The 21,572-nt window shown below is 17.8% G+C and overlaps 11 protein-coding genes across 11 annotated transcripts; 7 read left to right on the forward strand and 4 right to left on the reverse strand.

Annotated features, from left to right (window-relative positions):
- Positions 1–38: 38 nt before the first annotated feature.
- On the reverse strand, positions 39–1,498 carry PADL01_1214800 (geranylgeranyl transferase type2 beta subunit, putative; the record flags this gene model as incomplete). The annotated part of the gene is made up of 2 exons (XM_028683102.1): positions 39–507; positions 663–1,498. The coding sequence occupies 2 exons, from the start codon at positions 1,496–1,498 to the stop codon at positions 39–41; spliced, it is 1,305 nt and encodes a 434-aa protein (XP_028539314.1).
- A 243-nt stretch (positions 1,499–1,741) lies between these two features.
- Positions 1,742–2,230, reverse strand: PADL01_1214900 (ER membrane protein complex subunit 6, putative; the record flags this gene model as incomplete). The annotated part of the gene is made up of 2 exons (XM_028683104.1): positions 1,742–1,792; positions 1,919–2,230. The coding sequence occupies 2 exons, from the start codon at positions 2,228–2,230 to the stop codon at positions 1,742–1,744; spliced, it is 363 nt and encodes a 120-aa protein (XP_028539315.1).
- Positions 2,231–3,241: 1,011 nt separating this feature from the next.
- On the forward strand, positions 3,242–4,474 carry PADL01_1215000 (conserved Plasmodium protein, unknown function; the record flags this gene model as incomplete). Its single annotated transcript, XM_028683105.1, has 6 exons — positions 3,242–3,464; positions 3,602–3,751; positions 3,837–3,865; positions 4,049–4,138; positions 4,243–4,280; positions 4,444–4,474. The coding sequence occupies 6 exons, from the start codon at positions 3,242–3,244 to the stop codon at positions 4,472–4,474; spliced, it is 561 nt and encodes a 186-aa protein (XP_028539316.1).
- Positions 4,475–4,865: 391 nt separating this feature from the next.
- PADL01_1215100 (adrenodoxin-type ferredoxin, putative) lies at positions 4,866–5,838 on the reverse strand (the record flags this gene model as incomplete). The annotated part of the gene is made up of 5 exons (XM_028683106.1): positions 4,866–4,980; positions 5,083–5,212; positions 5,311–5,414; positions 5,544–5,661; positions 5,829–5,838. The coding sequence occupies 5 exons, from the start codon at positions 5,836–5,838 to the stop codon at positions 4,866–4,868; spliced, it is 477 nt and encodes a 158-aa protein (XP_028539317.1).
- Positions 5,839–6,850: 1,012 nt separating this feature from the next.
- PADL01_1215200 (conserved Plasmodium protein, unknown function) lies at positions 6,851–7,315 on the forward strand (the record flags this gene model as incomplete). The annotated part of the gene is made up of 1 exon (XM_028683107.1): positions 6,851–7,315. One exon carries the CDS (start codon positions 6,851–6,853, stop codon positions 7,313–7,315), a length of 465 nt encoding a protein of 154 aa, XP_028539318.1.
- Positions 7,316–7,992: 677 nt separating this feature from the next.
- PADL01_1215300 (conserved Plasmodium protein, unknown function) lies at positions 7,993–8,587 on the forward strand (the record flags this gene model as incomplete). Its single annotated transcript, XM_028683108.1, has 3 exons — positions 7,993–8,121; positions 8,256–8,306; positions 8,438–8,587. 3 exons carry the CDS (start codon positions 7,993–7,995, stop codon positions 8,585–8,587), a joined length of 330 nt encoding a protein of 109 aa, XP_028539319.1.
- A 1,348-nt stretch (positions 8,588–9,935) lies between these two features.
- Positions 9,936–11,211, forward strand: PADL01_1215400 (conserved Plasmodium membrane protein, unknown function; the record flags this gene model as incomplete). Its single annotated transcript, XM_028683109.1, has 5 exons — positions 9,936–10,112; positions 10,216–10,329; positions 10,491–10,694; positions 10,835–10,993; positions 11,128–11,211. 5 exons carry the CDS (start codon positions 9,936–9,938, stop codon positions 11,209–11,211), a joined length of 738 nt encoding a protein of 245 aa, XP_028539320.1.
- Positions 11,212–12,192: 981 nt separating this feature from the next.
- On the forward strand, positions 12,193–12,843 carry PADL01_1215500 (thioredoxin peroxidase 2; the record flags this gene model as incomplete). The annotated part of the gene is made up of 1 exon (XM_028683110.1): positions 12,193–12,843. The coding sequence occupies one exon, from the start codon at positions 12,193–12,195 to the stop codon at positions 12,841–12,843; it is 651 nt and encodes a 216-aa protein (XP_028539321.1).
- A 1,194-nt stretch (positions 12,844–14,037) lies between these two features.
- PADL01_1215600 (conserved Plasmodium protein, unknown function) lies at positions 14,038–17,094 on the forward strand (the record flags this gene model as incomplete). The annotated part of the gene is made up of 2 exons (XM_028683111.1): positions 14,038–16,742; positions 16,998–17,094. 2 exons carry the CDS (start codon positions 14,038–14,040, stop codon positions 17,092–17,094), a joined length of 2,802 nt encoding a protein of 933 aa, XP_028539322.1.
- A 1,069-nt stretch (positions 17,095–18,163) lies between these two features.
- On the forward strand, positions 18,164–19,006 carry PADL01_1215700 (peptidyl-prolyl cis-trans isomerase; the record flags this gene model as incomplete). The annotated part of the gene is made up of 1 exon (XM_028683112.1): positions 18,164–19,006. The coding sequence occupies one exon, from the start codon at positions 18,164–18,166 to the stop codon at positions 19,004–19,006; it is 843 nt and encodes a 280-aa protein (XP_028539323.1).
- A 783-nt stretch (positions 19,007–19,789) lies between these two features.
- On the reverse strand, positions 19,790–20,432 carry PADL01_1215800 (10 kDa chaperonin; the record flags this gene model as incomplete). Its single annotated transcript, XM_028683113.1, has 3 exons — positions 19,790–19,966; positions 20,092–20,223; positions 20,430–20,432. 3 exons carry the CDS (start codon positions 20,430–20,432, stop codon positions 19,790–19,792), a joined length of 312 nt encoding a protein of 103 aa, XP_028539324.1.
- Positions 20,433–21,572: the final 1,140 nt, after the last annotated feature.

A 21,572-nucleotide genomic window follows, 5' to 3' on the forward strand; every position in this document is an offset into this window, starting at 1 on the left:
TTATAAATATAATAATATTATTATATAATATAATAAAATCATTTTATTAATCGTCTTGGCATGGCAAAAGCTTCATGAATGTTTGCCATATTACTCAAAACATCATCTATATGTTTAGGTATAATTATATGATCAAAAAGTTCATTTTTTTTTATTCTCTCCTTTTTCATATAATAATGTATATTATAATAAATAAGTGACAATGCACATAACGAAAAAAAACTATGAAATTGATCTGTTTGTTTAAAAAATAAATTTTCATTCTTAAAATAGTTCATACATTTTTTGTTTATATTGTATTCATCTTGTCCTATTCTAGAAAATCCACCATTTACTTTATCCTGGCATTCTAAAATAAAATTGATAATAATATTTATATTAAATACCTTACCTAAATTTACATTTAAAGATGATAAACTACTTAAAACCCACCAAGAATAACAAACATCGTGATCTTTTCCGACTCTACCATTAATGCCAAAATTATCATATCTTTCACAAAGCCACCTAAAAAAAAAAAAAAAAAAAAAAAATATGAATAAGAATAAGAACATGTACATATATATATATATATTATATAGGATATATTTTTAAATGTGTATGTATATTTATATATAACTACCCACTTAACATTACACATTTTAATTATTTCTTTAAACTACCTAATTAGCTTTTTTTTCATTATAGGATTATAAGAAAAATAAGTCTTTCCTTTCTCATTCTTCAATAATTTTAATGAATGAATTGCACAGAAGGTTGTACCTGCATGGGATTCTGAACCAGGAAGGTTTGAAAATCCTCCATCTATATTAAAACAATTTATTATCCATTGTATACATTTATCATGATTTATATTATTTATATTATTTACATAGATATTTCTTTCCTTAAATAACTTATTCAATAGATATAAAGTACACAAGGAACAAAACATAAATCGCATGTCGCCATCAAATTTATAATGTACACTCTTTAAAGAAAAATGAAAATATCCCTTTTCTTCATCAAATAAAAATACTATAAAATTATATATTTCTAATAATGTTTTAGTACTTATACTATCCTCATCAGTTTTATTTAATAAAAATAATATTTGAATAGCACTCAAGGTAGAAATTATATTTGGTTCATACACATTCTTTTTATTACATGGGCTAAAACCTGATACTATTATTTTTTTTTTTTTTTTAATATCTTCATTTGACAAAATATATCTTTCTTTTTTTAACTTATAAATATATTCATGTTTAATTTTCTTTCTATGTAAACATTTCATTACCAACATATATATTACTTCTATAAATTCTTTACTTAGTATCTCATCTATAGATTCCCTTTTTTTATTTATTAAGCTAATACCACTTAAAACCCAAAATATGGCACTCAACAAAATAGATTCATATTTGCTCGTTAAAATGGTTTCCTCCTCTTTTACTGCTAGTTTCTTCTTTATGGTATTTATAAAATATTGTTCGTGTAATAATAGATATAAATTCATATTTTTAAAAGTTAACAGAAAAAATATAAATAAATAATATAAAATATAATATAATAATCAAATATAAAATGTAAGAAAAAAAAAAAAAAAAAGTAAAATTATTATATAAAACATGGACACATAAACAAATAATAATAATAATAATAATATATATATATATATATATATATGAATGTGCAGAGAACATGTATAAGCAGTTTTTTATATCTGAAGGGACACAAATTAATTAGAAACCTTCAATTTTTAAAATATATATATTATATCATACGATAGGGTCCAGAACAAAATAAAAGACTGAAAAAAGAAAAATAAAAAATAATACAAATATATGCATATATATATATATATATATATATAATATTTTTATATTTACAACAAGTATATCTTATTCTTATTTCTTATTCTTTTCTTTTGTATTACTATTAATCCACTAAAGAAATCTCCAAAAAAAAGGTCAGACTTTTTCAAAAAATAAGAACCAAAATTTTTTCTTATATGAAAAAAAGTTATACATGTTCCTATCAATGTAAATAATATAAAAAGTAAAAAACCCAATATCCCTTGAACTCCTAAAATACCCACAGTTATTCCACTTATGATACCATAAAATTGTTTACTCAATATTAAAGAATGTTTGTTATGTTTAATGCTATTTTCATCATATTTTTTGTTACCCAATAATTTGGAGTCTAATATGTTTTTTGAGTTCCCTTGATAATCGTCACCTTCCATTATGAATTTCAAGAAATTAATATTAAATAAATAAATATAAATATATATATATATATATATATATATATATTATTATATTTATTATATATAAATAAACAATAATAATATTATTATATAAAAGTATTATATAAACACTATATTTATATATGTATGATATTTATTATTTTATTTTTTTTTTTTTCTTAAGCATGTAAAAATTAACTATTTTTAATATATTTTGCATTTTGTAATATAAAAAAAATAAATTCACATATATATATTATATACATATAGTATTATTTTCACAAAATAAATAATTATATTTATATAAATAAAAATAAATAATATTTATAAAATGTTTTTTTTAGTTTTGCTTATGTGATGTTCTCCCTATACTAAAATATAATTATTTATAAAAGATAATATATATATATATATATACATATGTATAATACATTATAATTTTAAAATAGGTATAAATATATATCTATTATTAATGAATTCTTATTTTTTTCTTTATAATTTTAAAAATTATTAAAAATATGATTCAAAATAATTAAATAAATTATCCTCTTTGTATTATAATATGTTAATGTTACAAATTAGTACGTCAATATACCATCTCTTAATACATTGAGAATACATATATATAATATATATTAGAAGAAATGATTAGAACATTTCTATATATGTGTAAATACACCCATGTAGGTTTTAAAATTAATTTAATCTTGTATTATATTACATACTTAAATATTAATATATATATATAACAATGCAATATTGTTCGCTTGTCGTAATATTTAATTCTTATATTTCAACAAATCTTTATTAAATCATTGGAAATAAAATTAGCATTTTATAATTATCCTTGCCTTATTAATAAACAAAAACAAATATAAACATATATATATATATATATATACATATTTTTTTGTATATTATTTTCTCTATAATACTGTTTCCTTCTTTTTTTTTTTTTTTTTTTGTTCTTCTTTTTTCCTAATTGTTCCCATTTTTATTTAATAAAAAATGTTTCGCATATGTCCCTTTTTATTATTCTTTCTTTTTTATCACTCATCGTATAATATTTATTTTGTTTTAAGCTGGAACAAAAATGGACAGCCCTCTTGTTCTAATGTTTCTTGCTCAAATGATAAGTTATCCTATATTTATGATAACTCCAAATTTATTTTAAGTGAACTGGAAAATATTTTATATGATGTAAGGGACCAAAGAAATTCACATGAATTAGGTTTAAAAAAAAAAAAAAAAAAAAAAAAAAAAAAAAAAAAATATTAAATAAAATAAAGAATATCATAATTATAATAAAACAACAAAAATATACATATGTATTTATATTTATATACATGTTCATTTATGCTTCTATAGAAAATGAATATGATAAAGAATTAGATATACAAATAAAATTTCCACATAAGAAGGATCATCATGATTTACAAATATTGGATGATCAATATGAAGAAGAAAAAAAATACAGCGAGCCAGTTCCATATATAACTATTTCAAATCTAGAAGAAGGTTTGTATATTGTTTAAAAAAAAAAGAAAAAATATATATAACAAAATAAAAAACACATTATATTTATTTATTTTTATCACACTAGATTCGGATGATATAAAAAAATCCTTTATAGTAATAAATAAATAAATAAATAAATATATATATATATATATATATATATATATATATATATATATTAATTTTTTATTATGAAGAGTTACACAGTTGTATAAATATTCTACCCCCAATTTATATTACATATAAAAATAAAATATATATAATATTCCGAATTACTTAATTCTTATAATATTATAGAATGATAATATATACAATGAAGACACTTCAACTAATAGACCATTAAATGAAGAAGAACAAATCGACATTGCCTTGTCTAAAATATATGAAGTAAAATATGAATAAATATAAACCCATATGTAATGGAAAATATATATATATATATATATATATATATATATTTATTTATTTATTTATTTTATTCATTTTCTTAGCTTGAAGAAAAAATGAAAATGTTTAAGGAACATAATGGGTAAAAAACAAAATATAAATTAATATACACAAGTTTAATTATTTATACATATATTAAAATATTAAACATATTATATTTACTCTTAATTATATATCGTTTATGTATATCATATGCATAAAAAATTATTATTATTTTTATTTCTTTTATAAAAATAAATATATAGAAAACAAAATTTTAAAAAGTACTTGAGATGATTAAAAATGGAAGTTATATTTATATGGGAGAAAAAAAAAGAGGAAAATTTATATATATTTACATAAAAAAAAAAAATTATAAAACATTATGCAGTTATATATATATGTATATATATATATATATATATATTATATTTATTCATTTTAATAAATTATGAAAAATAATGGTTAAACCTTGAATAATAAAAAATATATACATATAAATACATACACATATATATATGTATATATGACTAATATTTATTTTATCGTTTACATACATTTCAACCATATTATATATTTTATTATTTTTTTGTCCCCTAAATATATATATATATATATATATATATATATATATTTATTTATTTATTTATTGAATATGTTTTTATTTTTCACGAAAAAAAAGAAAACATTAATGGGGGGTGGGTACGTGTCCATCCACATAAAAATTTCTTGTCATTGGGGGTAATTGTATTTTCATACCATCCAACTCTTTAGTTAGTTTTATTTGACATCCTAATCTGGAACTGAAATAAATATATATATATATATATATATTGTGATGTATCATAAAACATATTAATATATATATTTAAATTGTGTCTACAAAATATATTTTATATTCTTACGTCTCTGTTATACAAGGTGCAAGCTCCAACATATCTATTTCATTGTCCAAAGGTTCTGGTAATAAATCGTGAAATTTTTCATCAATTATTACATGACAGGTAGAGCAAGCACAAAATCCTTCACAAGCTCCTTTACAAAAATAAATAAACATAAAATATATATATAAATACATATATATATATATATATTATTATGTAATATGTATATTATACTTTAATTTCATTTACCCTCTATATTTATATGATTATCATGAGCCACCTTTAAAATACTATCTCCTATTTTAGCCTTTACAGTCTTTTCATAATTATCTTGATTTATAAATGTTACATCGCTATACAAAAAAAAATAAAAAAATAATATATATATATATATATATATATATATATATATATGATCATATAATCATATAAATATCCAAATATATAATCGCAATATATTTTATCTCACAAATAACACTTACATTTCGTCTACATTCTGCGTTGTAGAAAACTTGCCATTATTAAAAAAAATATTATTTTGTCGTATTGTATTATACAAAATTGTATTAAAAATTTTGCTTTTATTTAAAATTGAAAACTCTAAAAAAATCAGAACAATATATTTTAAAGTATTATATATAATATATGATTTCATATTCATACATACATATATAATATATATATATATATATATATATATACAACGTCTTATAAACATATAAAATTATAATTATATATATATATTTTTTATATTTAAGAATTAATACTTGTTATCATTTTATTTTTGGTGGTCCCTCATTTAAGTAAATAAACTCTTATAGAAAAAAGAAAAACTTATATATATATATATATATCTTTGTATATATGTTCATCTGTAATATATATTCATATACATATATTATATATATATTTTTTAAATATGTTTCTAGTTATGGCAATCACATTGGATATAAATTAATCCTTATAAATAAAAATATATAAAAAATATATCATTAAAATGAACTTTAAAGAATGTATTTATAAAAAAATTTATTTATTTATTTCTCATATAGGTTACCAAAAATGATGAAACAAAAAAATGTATGCATATTATATAAATATAAATATATTATTGTATATATATATATATATATATATATATATATATATTTTTCTCCTTTAAAACTATGAAGAAGTTATAAAATAATACACATATTTTATTGTTGTTATATATTTTATATTAATATATATGCTATATGTTCAAATTATACATATATAAATATCTGTATATGCTTATTTTTCTTTTTTTATTTAAATAGTCATATGATATTGATATATATATATATTTTATGTATTATCCTTTTAAAGATATTAACATATATAATTATTAAAAAATTTTTATTTTATTTTATATAAGTTTCTTTTATTTATTTTTTATTTTATTATTTTTTTTTTTTAGCGTAATGTATATTTATATATAACTATTAAAGTGTGAATCTAAAAATAAACGAGAGGTATTATATATCAAATACATATAGGAAGAAATTATTAATAAAACATAACATAAATGTTATAAAACAAAAAAAAAAAATAAAATAACAAAAAATATTTATTTTTTTCGTTATTATAATGACAATATTGTTGGGAGGTAATCAAACGAATCTTTAAGGATCCAAAAAAAAAAAAAAAAAAAAAAAAAAAAAAAGACGAAAGAAAAAATATAAAATATACATATATTTATACATATTTGTGTCTATAATAATTTAATACAATTATAAGGATTAAAAAAAAAATTTGAGAAAAGAAAAATATGATAGGTAAAATATTCGATAATGCCTTTCGTATAAGGACATACAACAGATTTGTATGCTTTTTGATTGGAGGCACATTTGCTTATAGTTTTTCTAACCCTGATATGGATACAGTATATGACCTTTTTCCTATTTTTAAACAAAATAAATATGCATATTTAACATTTCTAGAAGTAAATGAAAAACATAGTAATGTTTTTGAAGAGAGATTAAAAGATTTATGTAGATTTTATCAAAAACAACCAGGTTATTTATATACAAAAATTATAAAAAGAATTGATAATATTAATGATCTTAGTAAATATATTGTTATATCCACATGGATAAAAAGTGAAAATTATCTTTTAGCATGTAATAGAATGTATGGACAAATTTTAATTAACAAAATACAAAATTATGCTAAATATAATTCTTACTTATATAGAATAGTTGTAGATGACTCGGATTATCTTCCCCCAATTTGATAGAAAATTGAGATATTATATATATATATATATATATATATATATATATATGTATATTTATTTATTTATTTTATTTTATTTTTTTGTAATTTCTATCGTATAAAATAATATTATATTATCATATCTTTCATTTTTTATAAAGACATAATATAACATATCTTTATTTATTTTTCAATTTAATATTTCCATATTTTAATAAATTAACATTTTAATTTGGAAAATTGCTTTTCCTTCAATATATTTTATTTTGTTTTATTTTAATATTTTTTTTTTTTTTTTTTTTATGTCATGTTGTATATACATCATACATTAAAAACGTTGCAAATTTAATATCTGACAACAAACAGTTACATTAAAAATTAAATATATATATATATTATGTGTGATTGAAATGTATACCATATTTATTGTGAGGCTTGACAATTTATAAGAAATATTCCTATGCTGAACAAAATTGATATTACTTGGTTATATATATATATATATATATAATATAATAAATAATATTTTTAAAACATATAAAGATAAAAAGAAGAAAATATTTTTTGCTACTTTATATATCCATATTAAGAAAGCAACACCTTATAAATGTTCCATATGCAAAAAATATATTATCCCATTTTTAATTTGCGGTACATTTAATTAATATTTTTTTTTCAATAGATATATTTATAAAAATGAAGATAATATTTATCGTTTATATTTTTATAAGTATCTTTTCTTGGAAATCTACATTCTCATATAGAAGAATAAAAGACATTAACATTATGGATGGCATACCTCAAGGTTTTAGCAAGAGCAAACAGGTATAGAACAAAACATAAAAGAGTGTGAGAATATATTAATAAAATATACAAAAATATAAATTCTTTCTTATTACTCACATATATATATATATATATATAATAAACCAAATATTATATTCTATAACTTTTGTAAGATTAACTTCCATGAATTGAGATCCAATGCCCAAAAGGATAAGGAAAAAGCGGTAAAATATAATAAACAAATAAATAAATATAATATATATATATATATATATATATATATATGTGGGAGTTGTACCTTTTTACTCATTTTATTAATACATAATTTCCTTTATCATTATCTATTTCTTTTTAGTATACCTATGAAATTAGTGAATGGATTATTATGATCAATCCAAGAAATTCCAAAACACATAGTGGAAAAATACGTAGTATTGAAATTTATTCGATGACATATCCTTATGAACAATTGGAAGTTTTTAAGGAGAAATTAAAAGGAAAATAAAAAAAAAAAAAAAAAAAAATGTACCTATATTTTTAAAAAATATATGTATAGATAGTTCACATGTTGATAACATATTTACACCATATAATACATATACAATCATAACTTTACACGGCACTTTATATTTTCCAGTACACCCTAAACATATACACATATTGTATATTCGTAATACTTTTATATAACTATATGTAATATTCTTATTTTATAAAACAAGATTGTTATATATATATTAAGAATTTTTAATTTTTTAACCAGCACTTTATTATTAACATATAATATATATATATATATATATATATATATATATATTACTATATTTTGCACTATCGAAAAATATAAAAATATCAGTATCAATTTTTTTTTCTTCATTTTTTCCTATGTACAATGTAATTAATACATAATTTAGAATGATACATTTTTATACTAAAAAAACAAAGATTTCTTTTTTTGGATTTTTTTTTATTTGATCACTTTATTTCTTAATGTACTTTATTACATCACATATAAAACAAAAAAAAAAATTTACAACTTTATGAAAAAATTCAAAATTATATATCTTATATTTAGGGAAAAATATAAATATATATATATATATATATATATATATATATATATATATAATATTATTTTTTTCTTCTTTTTTTTTTTTTTTTTTACAAATTAGTTCAAGTTATATCATATGAAAGATATTATATAATATATATTTTTATAGGTTTAGAGATTCTTTTCCCCTATTGATTTATATAATATGTATATAATATATATATATATTATATACAATTTATATTGTACAGTTTTATAATATACAAATATGTACATATATTTTTAAATGAGGGGAAAATGTTCTTTGAATAACATAAATTATTTTTCCTTTAAAGATGAAGAAAAATAAAATAAAGAAAACAAAAAATAAAGAAAATAATAAAAAAATAAATAAAAAAAAAAAAAAAAAAAAAAACATTTAGAAATTTTTATTACAAATAAATATATATATAATATATATTTTTTATTTTTACGTATTTTTTTTTTTTTTTTTTAATTTATATTTTTTTAATGTGTTAAAAAATATTTAAAAAAATAATATTCATTAATATATATATATATATATTTGTTTATATGGTGTGTTTTATATATTTATTTGTTTTTATTTATTTTTTTTAAGTTTGTGCAAGTGGTACATATATATAAATTTATAATATATATATATATATATTACAGATAAATATATAATATATATATATATTTTTATTACATTGTATATATGTATATATATTTTTTGTAAGAAAATATAAGATTTATATATTATTATTTATATTATTTATATATATGTTATAATTGTGTTAAAAAAATGGATATGGAAATTAAAGAATTCGATAAGTTATCTGGTTTTCGTATACAATGTACCAAGGATTTACTTTTGAAGGGAAGTTTAAGTGCTATAGTTGGAATGATACTTGGGATAATGTGTTCACTGATTGTAAACTGTACACTTGTTGAGGTTTCTTTATCAAGATTTTTTTCTATGGTATACATAAAGAAAATGAATGAACATATGAATATTATATATGTAATATTTTTAAGTATATATATATATTTTTCCTTTATTATTTTATTTTTTTTTTTTATAGTATTTTGGTATATTATTTATTGTAGTCGGTATGATAATTTTTTGGAGATTAAATGCCAATGTGACTGATGAAGCAGAAGGTCGTAAAAATCAACTTATGATTTTATCAGGATTGGTAAGAATAAAATGTAAACATATAAATATATAAATATAAATATATATATATATATATATATGTATATATTTTACTATGTAATTACTTTAAAAATATTTACCCAAAAATACATATATTTATACATATATATATTTATATATTTTCATATTTATATCTTATAGATAATTTTTTCTGGTATTCTTTGCTTTTTTTTTGATCGCTCTTGGCTTTTTTCCTTATCACCCTTGACAAAAGTTCCCATATATTGTATCTTGGGAATTAGTATATCTTTTGCCTTAACATTTAGTTTAATCGATTTGATAAATTACTTAATAGGTTTTATTCAAGGGTCCATAACCAGACCTTTGATTGAGTCAGTTGCCCAAGTAATATTATAAGATAATATATAATAATATAACATTATGTACTAATATCACATGATTTAATAATTAATAATATGATCAGATTAGATAATAATATACAATAATATATCATATATGAATATATGTTATATTTTTCTTTTTAGGTATATATGATATTACTATTCACCATTACCATGGGTGGAATATTTGGTTTTATATTTGGATTGTTAGATGTAGAAGATGAATCGTCTCATCATATTCGTTTAGCTTTGATGAAGGCTGAAAATTGTTGTTTTCCTCTAGGAGCAGTTTTAGGAGGAATAGTAAGTCATGAAATGGGACATATATATATTTAATAATTTATATGTATAAAATAAAGTAACTTCACATCATGACATATATATATATATATGTATGTATGTATGTATATATTTTTTTTATTATTTTATTTATTTAGGCCGGATTTGGTAATGAAGTTTTTAGACAACAAAGTGAAGCATACAAAATAGAAAATGTTACCGAATTTGACGATGAAGTGTGAACATGAATTTTTAAGTATACTTTTTTTTAATTTTTTTGAATTAATTATATATTTAAAAATATATATATGAAAGTTTTAATATATATATTATATATATATATATATATATATTTTTTTTTTTTTTTTTTTTTTTTTTTTTTTTTTTTTTTTTTTTTTTTTTGTCTACATTTGTTTTTGTTTCAGTCATATACAAATAAAGCATATATTTTTTTTTTTCTTTTTATATTTTGAGTTGTCAAAATGAAAGCACCAAAAAAAAAAAAAAAAAAAAAAAAAATACTGAACAGATAATATATATATATATATATATAATATTTTGTATTTTTTTAATTTTTCCTTTATTTTTTTTTTTTTAACTGATTTGTTTTCATATATACAGTTTATTAATATATAACATAAAATCAATCTTATTAATTCTTATAAAAAAAAAAAAAAAAAACATTGTATAAATCCTATTATAAATATAAAGTTATATAAGATTATATTTTTATATATTACTTATAGTTAATAAATATATGTTTTAGCCAATGTGCATTAATAACAAAATAAGGTTCCCCATATTTAAAAAAAAAAAATAATAATAAAATTAAAAAATAAAATAAAATAAAATAAGTATACAGATTTATCATAAGTATAAATATATTATTTCTTTACTTTTTCCTTTTAACATATAAATTGTATAATATGATATTTTTCTTTGTATTCTTATATACAATTATATATAAAAATAAATATATATAAGAACAAATGCTTGCATGCAAATTATGCCAACCAATGAAAAAAAAAACAAAAAAATCATATAATATGATATAAAATAATAATACAAAAAAAATGTTATACACATGAAATATAATACAAATGAAATATAATACAAATAATATTTAATAATATTCCATATATTATTTAATTTTAAAGAACATATATATTATATATATTATATTATTCATTTAAATTATACATATATTACATTACTTTTACATAATGTTTTTAAAAAAACTGTGCAGTAGCAATTTTTTCAGGAATTCAAGAAGATCCTTTTCGTTAGTGACAAAGAAGGCTTATAATTTCACAGCTCAAGGATTAAATAAAAATAATGAAATAATAAATGTTGACCTTTCCTCTTTTATAGGTCAGAAATACTGTTGTTTGTTATTCTATCCATTAAACTATACCTTCGTATGTCCAACAGAAATAATTGAATTTAATAAACATATTAAAGATTTTGAAAATAAAAATGTAGAGTTATTAGGTATATCTGTAGATTCTGTATATAGCCATTTAGCATGGAAAAATATGCCTATTGAAAAAGGAGGAATAGGAAATGTTGAATTTACTTTAGTATCAGATATAAATAAAGAGATTTCTAAAAATTATAATGTACTTTATGATAATGCTTTTGCTTTAAGAGGATTATTTATTATAGATAAAAATGGATGTGTAAGACATCAAACCGTTAATGATTTACCAATAGGAAGAAATGTACAGGAGGTTTTAAGAACTATAGATTCAATTATTCATGTAGATACAAGTGGAGAAGTTTGTCCAATAAACTGGAAAAAGGGACAAAAAGCTTTCAAACCAACTACTGAATCGTTAATAGATTATATGAATCATGTAAATAAAAATGTATAACAGTGGAAAATCTATAAGTATACAATGGTATATACATATTATATATATAAAAATATGTTATAGTATATATATATACAATTTTATAAATATAAAACAAACAAAAAAAATTTATAATATATCATATTTATATTCCTATTTATTATTTCATTTTTTTTATTTTAACATGAAAAAATACTTAAACTTAAAATATTCTCTATAACTCTTCATACAAATATATATATATATATATATATATATATGTATTATTTATATGTGGACTAGGTTCTATATAAATTCTTATCCTTTTTTTTTTTTTTCATACCACACAAAATATATTTTTTTATATATCCATTCGCAATTATACAAATATTAAAATATTAATATATATTACGTTATTATTTTTTTTATATTTATTTTATTGTGTGCGGAAAAAAGGAAAAAAAAAAAAAGAAAATAATTATAAGTATTTAATTTAAATACGTATATAAATTCAATATATTTTACGGTAAAAACTGTATATTTATATATATATATATATATTATAAATAAAAAAACGTAAAAAAACATTATTTTGTTTTTTATAAATTTTTATATTAAATATATATTTATTCATCATAAATTTTAAGCACAAAATGTTATATATAATATATAGTTATATGCACTAAGGTCAATATATATATGTATATGTAATATATATATTTTTATATAATAACAATATAGAGAGAAGAAAAAAAGGAAAAGAATTGGAACATTTACGGAAATAAAAAATATGAAAAAAAAAAAAAAAAAAAAAAAAAAAAAAAAAAAATTATGTTTCAAATTTATATTGAATAAATAAAATAAAACATTATATATATATATATATTTTTATTTTTTATATGTTATATATTTATGTAGAAGCTCTTATAATAAATGTAGAAATTACAGTTGACTTTTCTTACAAAAAATTTTTCCATATATTTTTACTTAAACAAATTTTTTTTATATAATGATATGATATTAAAAATTTTCAACACGTCATAATAAATAAATAATATAACTAATATATATAATAATATATTTATTTATTTATATTTGTGATTTTTTTTTTTTTTTTTTTTTTTTTTGAACAATTATATGTAATATAATCATATGCACATAATTTTATGTAATTCCTTCATTTATCATACCTAATAAACTTTTGCATAATAATGTAAAAAAAAAAAAAAAAACAATATGTCTGTAAACATAAGCAACAGTAGTAAGAATACATTCATTTCGGATGAAAATAATATGACATATGAAGATGATTATAACGAGACAGATAATAATAAAGATGAGAATGAAGAGAGGAACACATTAATACATGTATTACATAGTTATGAAGACTTTCAAAATAAAAATATGAATTATGGAAAAGTAAATCCATATAAAAAAAAAGAAACACAATTAAGTAAACTAAAAAAAAATATTGTACGCTTATTATCAAGTAGTGATATAACAATTAATGAATCTAATAGTGATCAAGGAAAAAATAATAAAAATAAAAAAATGGAAAATATAACTTTTTTAACAAGTAGAGCAGCTATGTGGTATCAAGTTGAAAAAAATGACGATCCAGATTATGACTTAAAATTAGAAAGTTCTAAAAAGAAAAACCTTGTATATATAACAATGAATTATATAAATTTATTTATGAATGATTTATTAAATGATAAAAGAGGTATGACATATATAGCAACTTTTATGATTGTATTATCAATAATTATAACATGTATATCAGGGTTTATAACACTATTTAATAATAATGTAAACCATTACAATAGCACTAGTAATAATAATAGTAATAGTAACAATTTTAATAATAATAATCCATTTTTTAATAATAATGAACAGTATTTAGAAAATACATATAAAAAAAATAACTGGAATTTAAATGTCTCTAAAAATAATTATGATGATATTAATCAATACATGAATTATAATTCTTTGAAAATAAAAAGAGAAAATGATCAAGAAAATTACAAAAAGTATAATGACAAAATTTTTGAAATATTAGAACAACTGAAAAAAGAAATTAATGAAAATAAAAATATAAAAAATACACAGAATATACAAAATGTAAATAAAAAAGATGATAAAATAAATGTTTATGAAATTCGTTTAAATATAGAAAAGAAAATAAATGAATTAGAAAATAAAATAATTAATAATAATAAAAATAGTGATTCATTTAAAACTAATTTAATTAAAGAATTTGAAAACTTTAAAAATATCTTTCATGATAATTATGACAAGTTTCAAACAGAATTTAAAGATTATTCAAATATTGTTAATAATATAAAAAGTGTTATAAATAATAAAGACACTTTTTTAAATGATATTCAAAAGACAGTTACACAAAATCAAGTAGATATAAAAAATAATTTGACAAGTCATATAGAAAATGATAAAAAAGAATTATTACAAAAAATAAATGAACTACAATCACAAGTTAAAGTTATGGAATGGAATTTCTTGAAACAAGAAAATTTATATAAAGCAATGAAAGAAAATATATTAAAACTTATAGGTCAAAACAAATTAAATATTAATCATAATAATAATATATATGATGGTGATTATGATGATGATGATAATGATAATGAATGGTTTGAAGATAATAGAAATATTTTAATGGGACCACCTGCAAATATGGATAAAAAACAAAAACAAGAAAATGAAAACAACAAAAATAATAAGAATTATTCTAATTATACATTTAACGATAAATATAAAACTAATCAATTTAGTAAAGATATTCATTCAAATGAAATAGAATCATTATACACACAAAATGATTTTAAAGAACTTTTAAATGTAATTAATGATATTAAAGAAGAAATTAATATGTTACAAGAAAAAAATATAAATTCAAAAGGTTATTTAGATGATACATTTTTACAAATGGAAGAGAGAATTTTAAAAAATGCTGAATATAAAATTAAATATTATTTAGAGATATATAAAAAAGATATATTAAATGAAATTACTGAATCGAAAGTAATATATAATGAAGAAAAATTTAAAAGTTTAACTTTAAAACATGAAAGGTTACAAGCAGATTTGTTAAAAAATATTAATAACCAAATAAAAGTGCAATCAAAATTAATTAAGGATGATATAAGTAAATCAATACATTTTATGATAGAACAAAAAAAAGGGAAAAATCATAATAATAATATGAATAATAATACAAATTATATATCTAATAATAATAATAATAATAATAATAAAATAAAATATTCTAATCATTTAGAAAATATACAAAAAAAAGTAGATGAATTATATAATGAATTCATATTAGATTATAACGAAATTGATTGGGCACTTGAATCTTTAGGTGCAAAAATTGTATATAAAATGACAAGTTCACCATTAAATAGAAATGATTTTATAGAAAAATTTCTAAATCAAATTGCTTCATTTTTACCATCAGAAGAAATATATGGAATGATAAAGCCTATGGGAAAAGACCCAGCTATTGTATTAAAACCAACCAATTTTCCAGGTGACTGTTTTTCATTTAAAGGTAATAATGGAAAAATAACAATTCATTTACCAGCTACAATTGATATTACATCTATATCTATTCAACATGTACATGAAAATATTAGTAATAATTCAAATGCTACACCAAAATATTTCTCTGTATATGGTATGGTTGATTTAAATTGGCCTGAACAATTTGAAGAAAATGATATTAATTATGATGATTTTAAAAATAGCTCTTTATATTCATGTTTACATTCTACATATGGAAATGTACAACCTAATGAAATTTTACAAAGATGGTTAAAGGACAATAAACAGCCAAATCTAATACATATTGGTGATTTCTATTTTGATAGAAAAAAAAGAATAACAACATATCCCACCAAGTCATGTTTCCCAATGAAAAGGTAACAAATATTAATATATTATAATATTATAATATTATGATTTATACATTTTTTTTTTTTTTGGAAATAGTATATATTTTAAGTTCAACATGAGTAATACATATATGTATATATATATATATATATATATATGTGATTGTATAAATACAATTATATACTTTCTAATTATATAAAAATATATTTATTATTTCTTCTCATATGTTATTTTTTTTATATGTTCATTTTTATTATTTTATTATTTTTTTTTTTTGATAGGATAATTTTCGAATTTACCGAAAATTATGGTGCTTCCTACACATGTGTTTACAGATTAAAAGTTCACGGGAAAAGATGTATAAGGAAATTTAAATAATTTCTATTCAACAAAAAAAAAAAAAAAAAAAAAATAAGATTGTTTTTCAAATATCATATGTTACCAACAAAAATATATAGTCAAACAAGATGGATTATTTAAATTAACATTTACTTTATATATATTTTTTTTATATTAAAAATATTTGTTACATTTGCAAGTTTATATAACTTTTTATTTGAAAAAGAATTATATATATATATAATATATATGTGTGTATATTTCTTATTTATTTTTTTTTTTTAGTGTAATTCATTTTTTTATTATATAATTACATGTCCAATCATATTAATATGATGTTAATATTTTTTTTTTTTTTTTTTTGTTGTTTTTGAAAATTTATATATAAATATATATTCTTATGAGTTTTGTTTAATATTATGATTTATGTAAAAAAAAAAAAAAAAAAGAAAAATTTTTAAACGTATTTTTTTTTTTTTTTTTAAAAAATATGATTATTCTATTATTACTCCATATTATTCATACTAATACATAATTATTTTTTTATTAATTCTATCTTGATTTGTTATTCTATAAATAATAAATATTTATTTATATATATATATATATATATATATATATATATATATTTTTATATGTGTAATATTTTTTTTTTTCCTCCTCTTAATTAGAGAAAAAAATAATATGTACAACATTGATATAATTTCAAAAAATAAAAAAAAAATTAATAACCATAAAATCATTTAAATAAATTAATATATATATATATATATATATATATATATGTATAATAATTTCTTAATATCCAAATTGCATATTTTATGTAAAAAATTCTGATCTCAAAAAGATTAACATATCAACATATAAACCTTTATTTTATATGATATAAAAAAAAAAAATAAATTTTTTTTTTTTTTTTTGCACATTGTAAAAATGTATCTTTCTTATATATATAACAATAAGATATCAAATTTATAAGTTAATTATACTTGTAAGTGGATATATATTGAAATATATTCCTCTTGTTTGTATTTTTTTTTTTTTTTTTTTTTTTTTTCCAAATAGGTCCATTTATGTATAATACACAAAAAACATATAAATATTTCTCATGCTTTATAAAAGTTTTAAAGCTAGTACAATAATCGGTAAAAAATGTTTTAACTGGTGGAACAATTTGCCCATAACGTGGAAAGTGGGTATTTCTTGTTCGGTACTTTTTCCACCTTTATGGAATTATAATGAAAGAAGAAAAGCAAAAGAAAAACAAGTATTTTACAATAAATCTATTAGAGATTATGTATTTTTTGATATTGCAATAGAAAATAAATATGTTGGTAGGGTCTTGATCGGATTATATTCTGATCAAGTACCATTATCAGCTGAGAATTTTATACAGCTAGCTGAAGGATATCAAATAAAAGATAAATATATAGGATATCGTAATACATCAATACATAAAATATACCCTGGTATTGGTTTAGTAGGAGGAAATGTTTTAAATGATAAAGAAGGTTTAAGTATATATGGGAAAAAGTTTCCTGATGAAAATTTTGATATGGAATTTGTTCAAGATGGTGACGTTGCATTATTTAATGAAGGACCTCATAGTAATTCTTCACAATTTATTATTACATTTTCTCCCATGCCTATATTACATAAACATAATGTTGTCATTGGTACTGTTTTGAAAGGTATGAATATAATTCGTATGATTGAAAATGTAGGAACAAAATTAGGACATCCTATGTATGATGTTAGAATAGTTAATTGTGGTTTATATAAAGGATTAGAAAAGGATGGACCTCCATTCTTCCATTTTACTGAAATTATTGAAAAAAATAAGGAACATTTAATATCCAAGAAAGAATTTGAAAACTTATCCAAAGAGCAGAGACAATCTCTTTTGAACGATACAAATAAGGTCCAAAAGAAAAAAAAACAAAATTCATAAGACGGAAAAATATACAATTGAGAAATTGAATAAACAATAATATAAAAATAAATAAATAAATATAAATAAATGTATATATATATATATATATATATATATATATATGTGTTTATTAAACATACATTTTAGTATTATTTTATATTTTTTTTTTTTTTTTTTTTTTGTAAAATAGCTGTTTTATTATTATTTTATTTTTTATTTTTTTGGAAAATGGCTGTTTAATTAATATTTTATTTTATTTATTTATTTATTTTTTTTTTTTTTGGAAAATAGCTATTTTGTTACTATTTGAAATTTCCTTTATTTTTTTAAATTTGCAACTAATAATTCTCTAATTTTAAAATTATAAAATATATTGGTTTAATTTTTTTTTTTTTTCCATAAAATAGTATCACTTATTGATGGTGTCTAACTATTTTATTATATATATATATATTTATTTATTTGCGTTATTCAAAAGTAGAATATATTTTATAAAGTATATAATATATTTATATGTGAAAATATAAACAATTCATTTGATTTGCCAATATTTCCAGGAGTTCATAATATTTTACAGTTTAAAAAAAAAAAAAATTAAAAAGATCATTATTAATGATATTAACAAAAATGTAATAAGATGATTAAAAAGGTTTAATTCAATTTATTCAAAAATGAATAAACATATAAATATATACATATATAAATATATACATATATATATCAACATGTAAGGTATAAAATAAATCATCATATTTTTCTTTTAAAAGAATATTAATATATTAAAAACAATAATTTTTCTTTTTATTCATCTTTTATTATACCAATTATATCATCATCTCTGTAAACAAAAAATTCTTCTCCATCAATTTTTAAAGAGGAACCACCATATTCAGGTAAAACAACAACATCTCCTTCTTTTACACTTGGTGATATTTTTGTACCATTACTAGTTACTCTTCCTGGACCAACAGCTAATACCTACATAAATATAAAAAAAAAAAAAAATAATAATAAAATAATAGAGATACACACAGGTGTATATAAATTTATAATTATAAATATAAAAAAATTTAAAAACAACTCGTTATTATATATATTATTACCTTTCCTGTGTATGATGGCTCAGTTGCGCTTTCTGGTAAAAATAGTCCAGACTTTGTAGTAGTTTTTGGTACTATTTTACTTATTAAAATTCTATCCATCAATGGAATAAATTTTCTAGTTATAGTAGAACTCTAAAAAAAAAAAAAAAAATACATATATATTTATATATATTTAATATTATATGTATTATAAATATATATTATACCACTATAATATATATATATATATATATATATAAACCTTTACATATTTATTATTATGAAATATAGAAACTTTTTTGCAGGCCCACATATATAGTATTTACATATAATATTTGTATAAAAAATAAAAAAGTTACCATTTTTTCAATTGGAAATTATTTTACAATGAAGGGTAAAAATAAGAAATAATTTTATCTACAAATTTTATGAATTATATTTTTAATTAAAATTATTTTTTTTTAATATTTAAATGGAAAAATAAAATAATATATTTAATATTATAATATTCTATATTTATAAATGTTGAGATTTTCAAATATTAATAAATTTAAATTAAAAAAGAAATATATATATATTTCCACTAATATTAATGTAGAATAATATGTTAAATAAAAATATATATTTATTATATATGTGTTGATATAATTTTCTTTATTATATTTTTCATTTTACTACTATAAAAAAAAAAAAGGAAAAAGATTATGTAGCCAAATAAAACGGAGATAGGCACATACATATATATATATATATATATATATATATATATATAATATGTAGTAATAAGAACAAAAAAAAAAAAAAAAAAAAAAAATTAAATATTATATTATTATATGTAATTTATATTATCGATCTTGAATATTTAAAAATTTTCTGATTTTCATTTTATTTTGAATTCTTATATTTATATATATTTATACCTTTTATTAGTCATATATATATTTTATAAAAATAATATATATATATCCCATATGTGGATTATGCTTGTTTATGTTGTTTCATTTTATATATATCATAAGAATTCAAGTTCATCATTCATATAATAACTTCTAAATATTTTGACACAACATAAGAAAATGTGGAAAATAAAATAAAAAATTAAGTTTATAGGAAAATACAGTTACACCATAAAAAAGGATGAATGTACATATAATTAAAAAAAATCATATTGAAATAATAAAAATAACAAATCCTTTATCTTCTTACCACATCAATATATATATATATATATATATATATATATATATGTTCTATTAAATAAACATTAATTATTATGGAATAAGAATATATGATGAATATATTTTATTTTATGCTAATTCCAATTATGTTATTATTCCTATGAACACACCTGTAATAATATAATCATGTATATAATTTTTTTTTTTTTTTTAAATAAGAATATATTAAAATTTTACAATTGTAAAAAATAATGGATAAGTTCATTTTCATTTATCATATGGACAAAATGGTATACATATAAATATGTATGTTTTTTTTATATT

The sequence above is a fragment of the Plasmodium sp. gorilla clade G2 genome, assembly GCF_900097015.1.
Source record: "Plasmodium sp. gorilla clade G2 genome assembly, chromosome: 12".
Taxonomy (NCBI): domain Eukaryota; phylum Apicomplexa; class Aconoidasida; order Haemosporida; family Plasmodiidae; genus Plasmodium; species Plasmodium adleri (nom. inval.).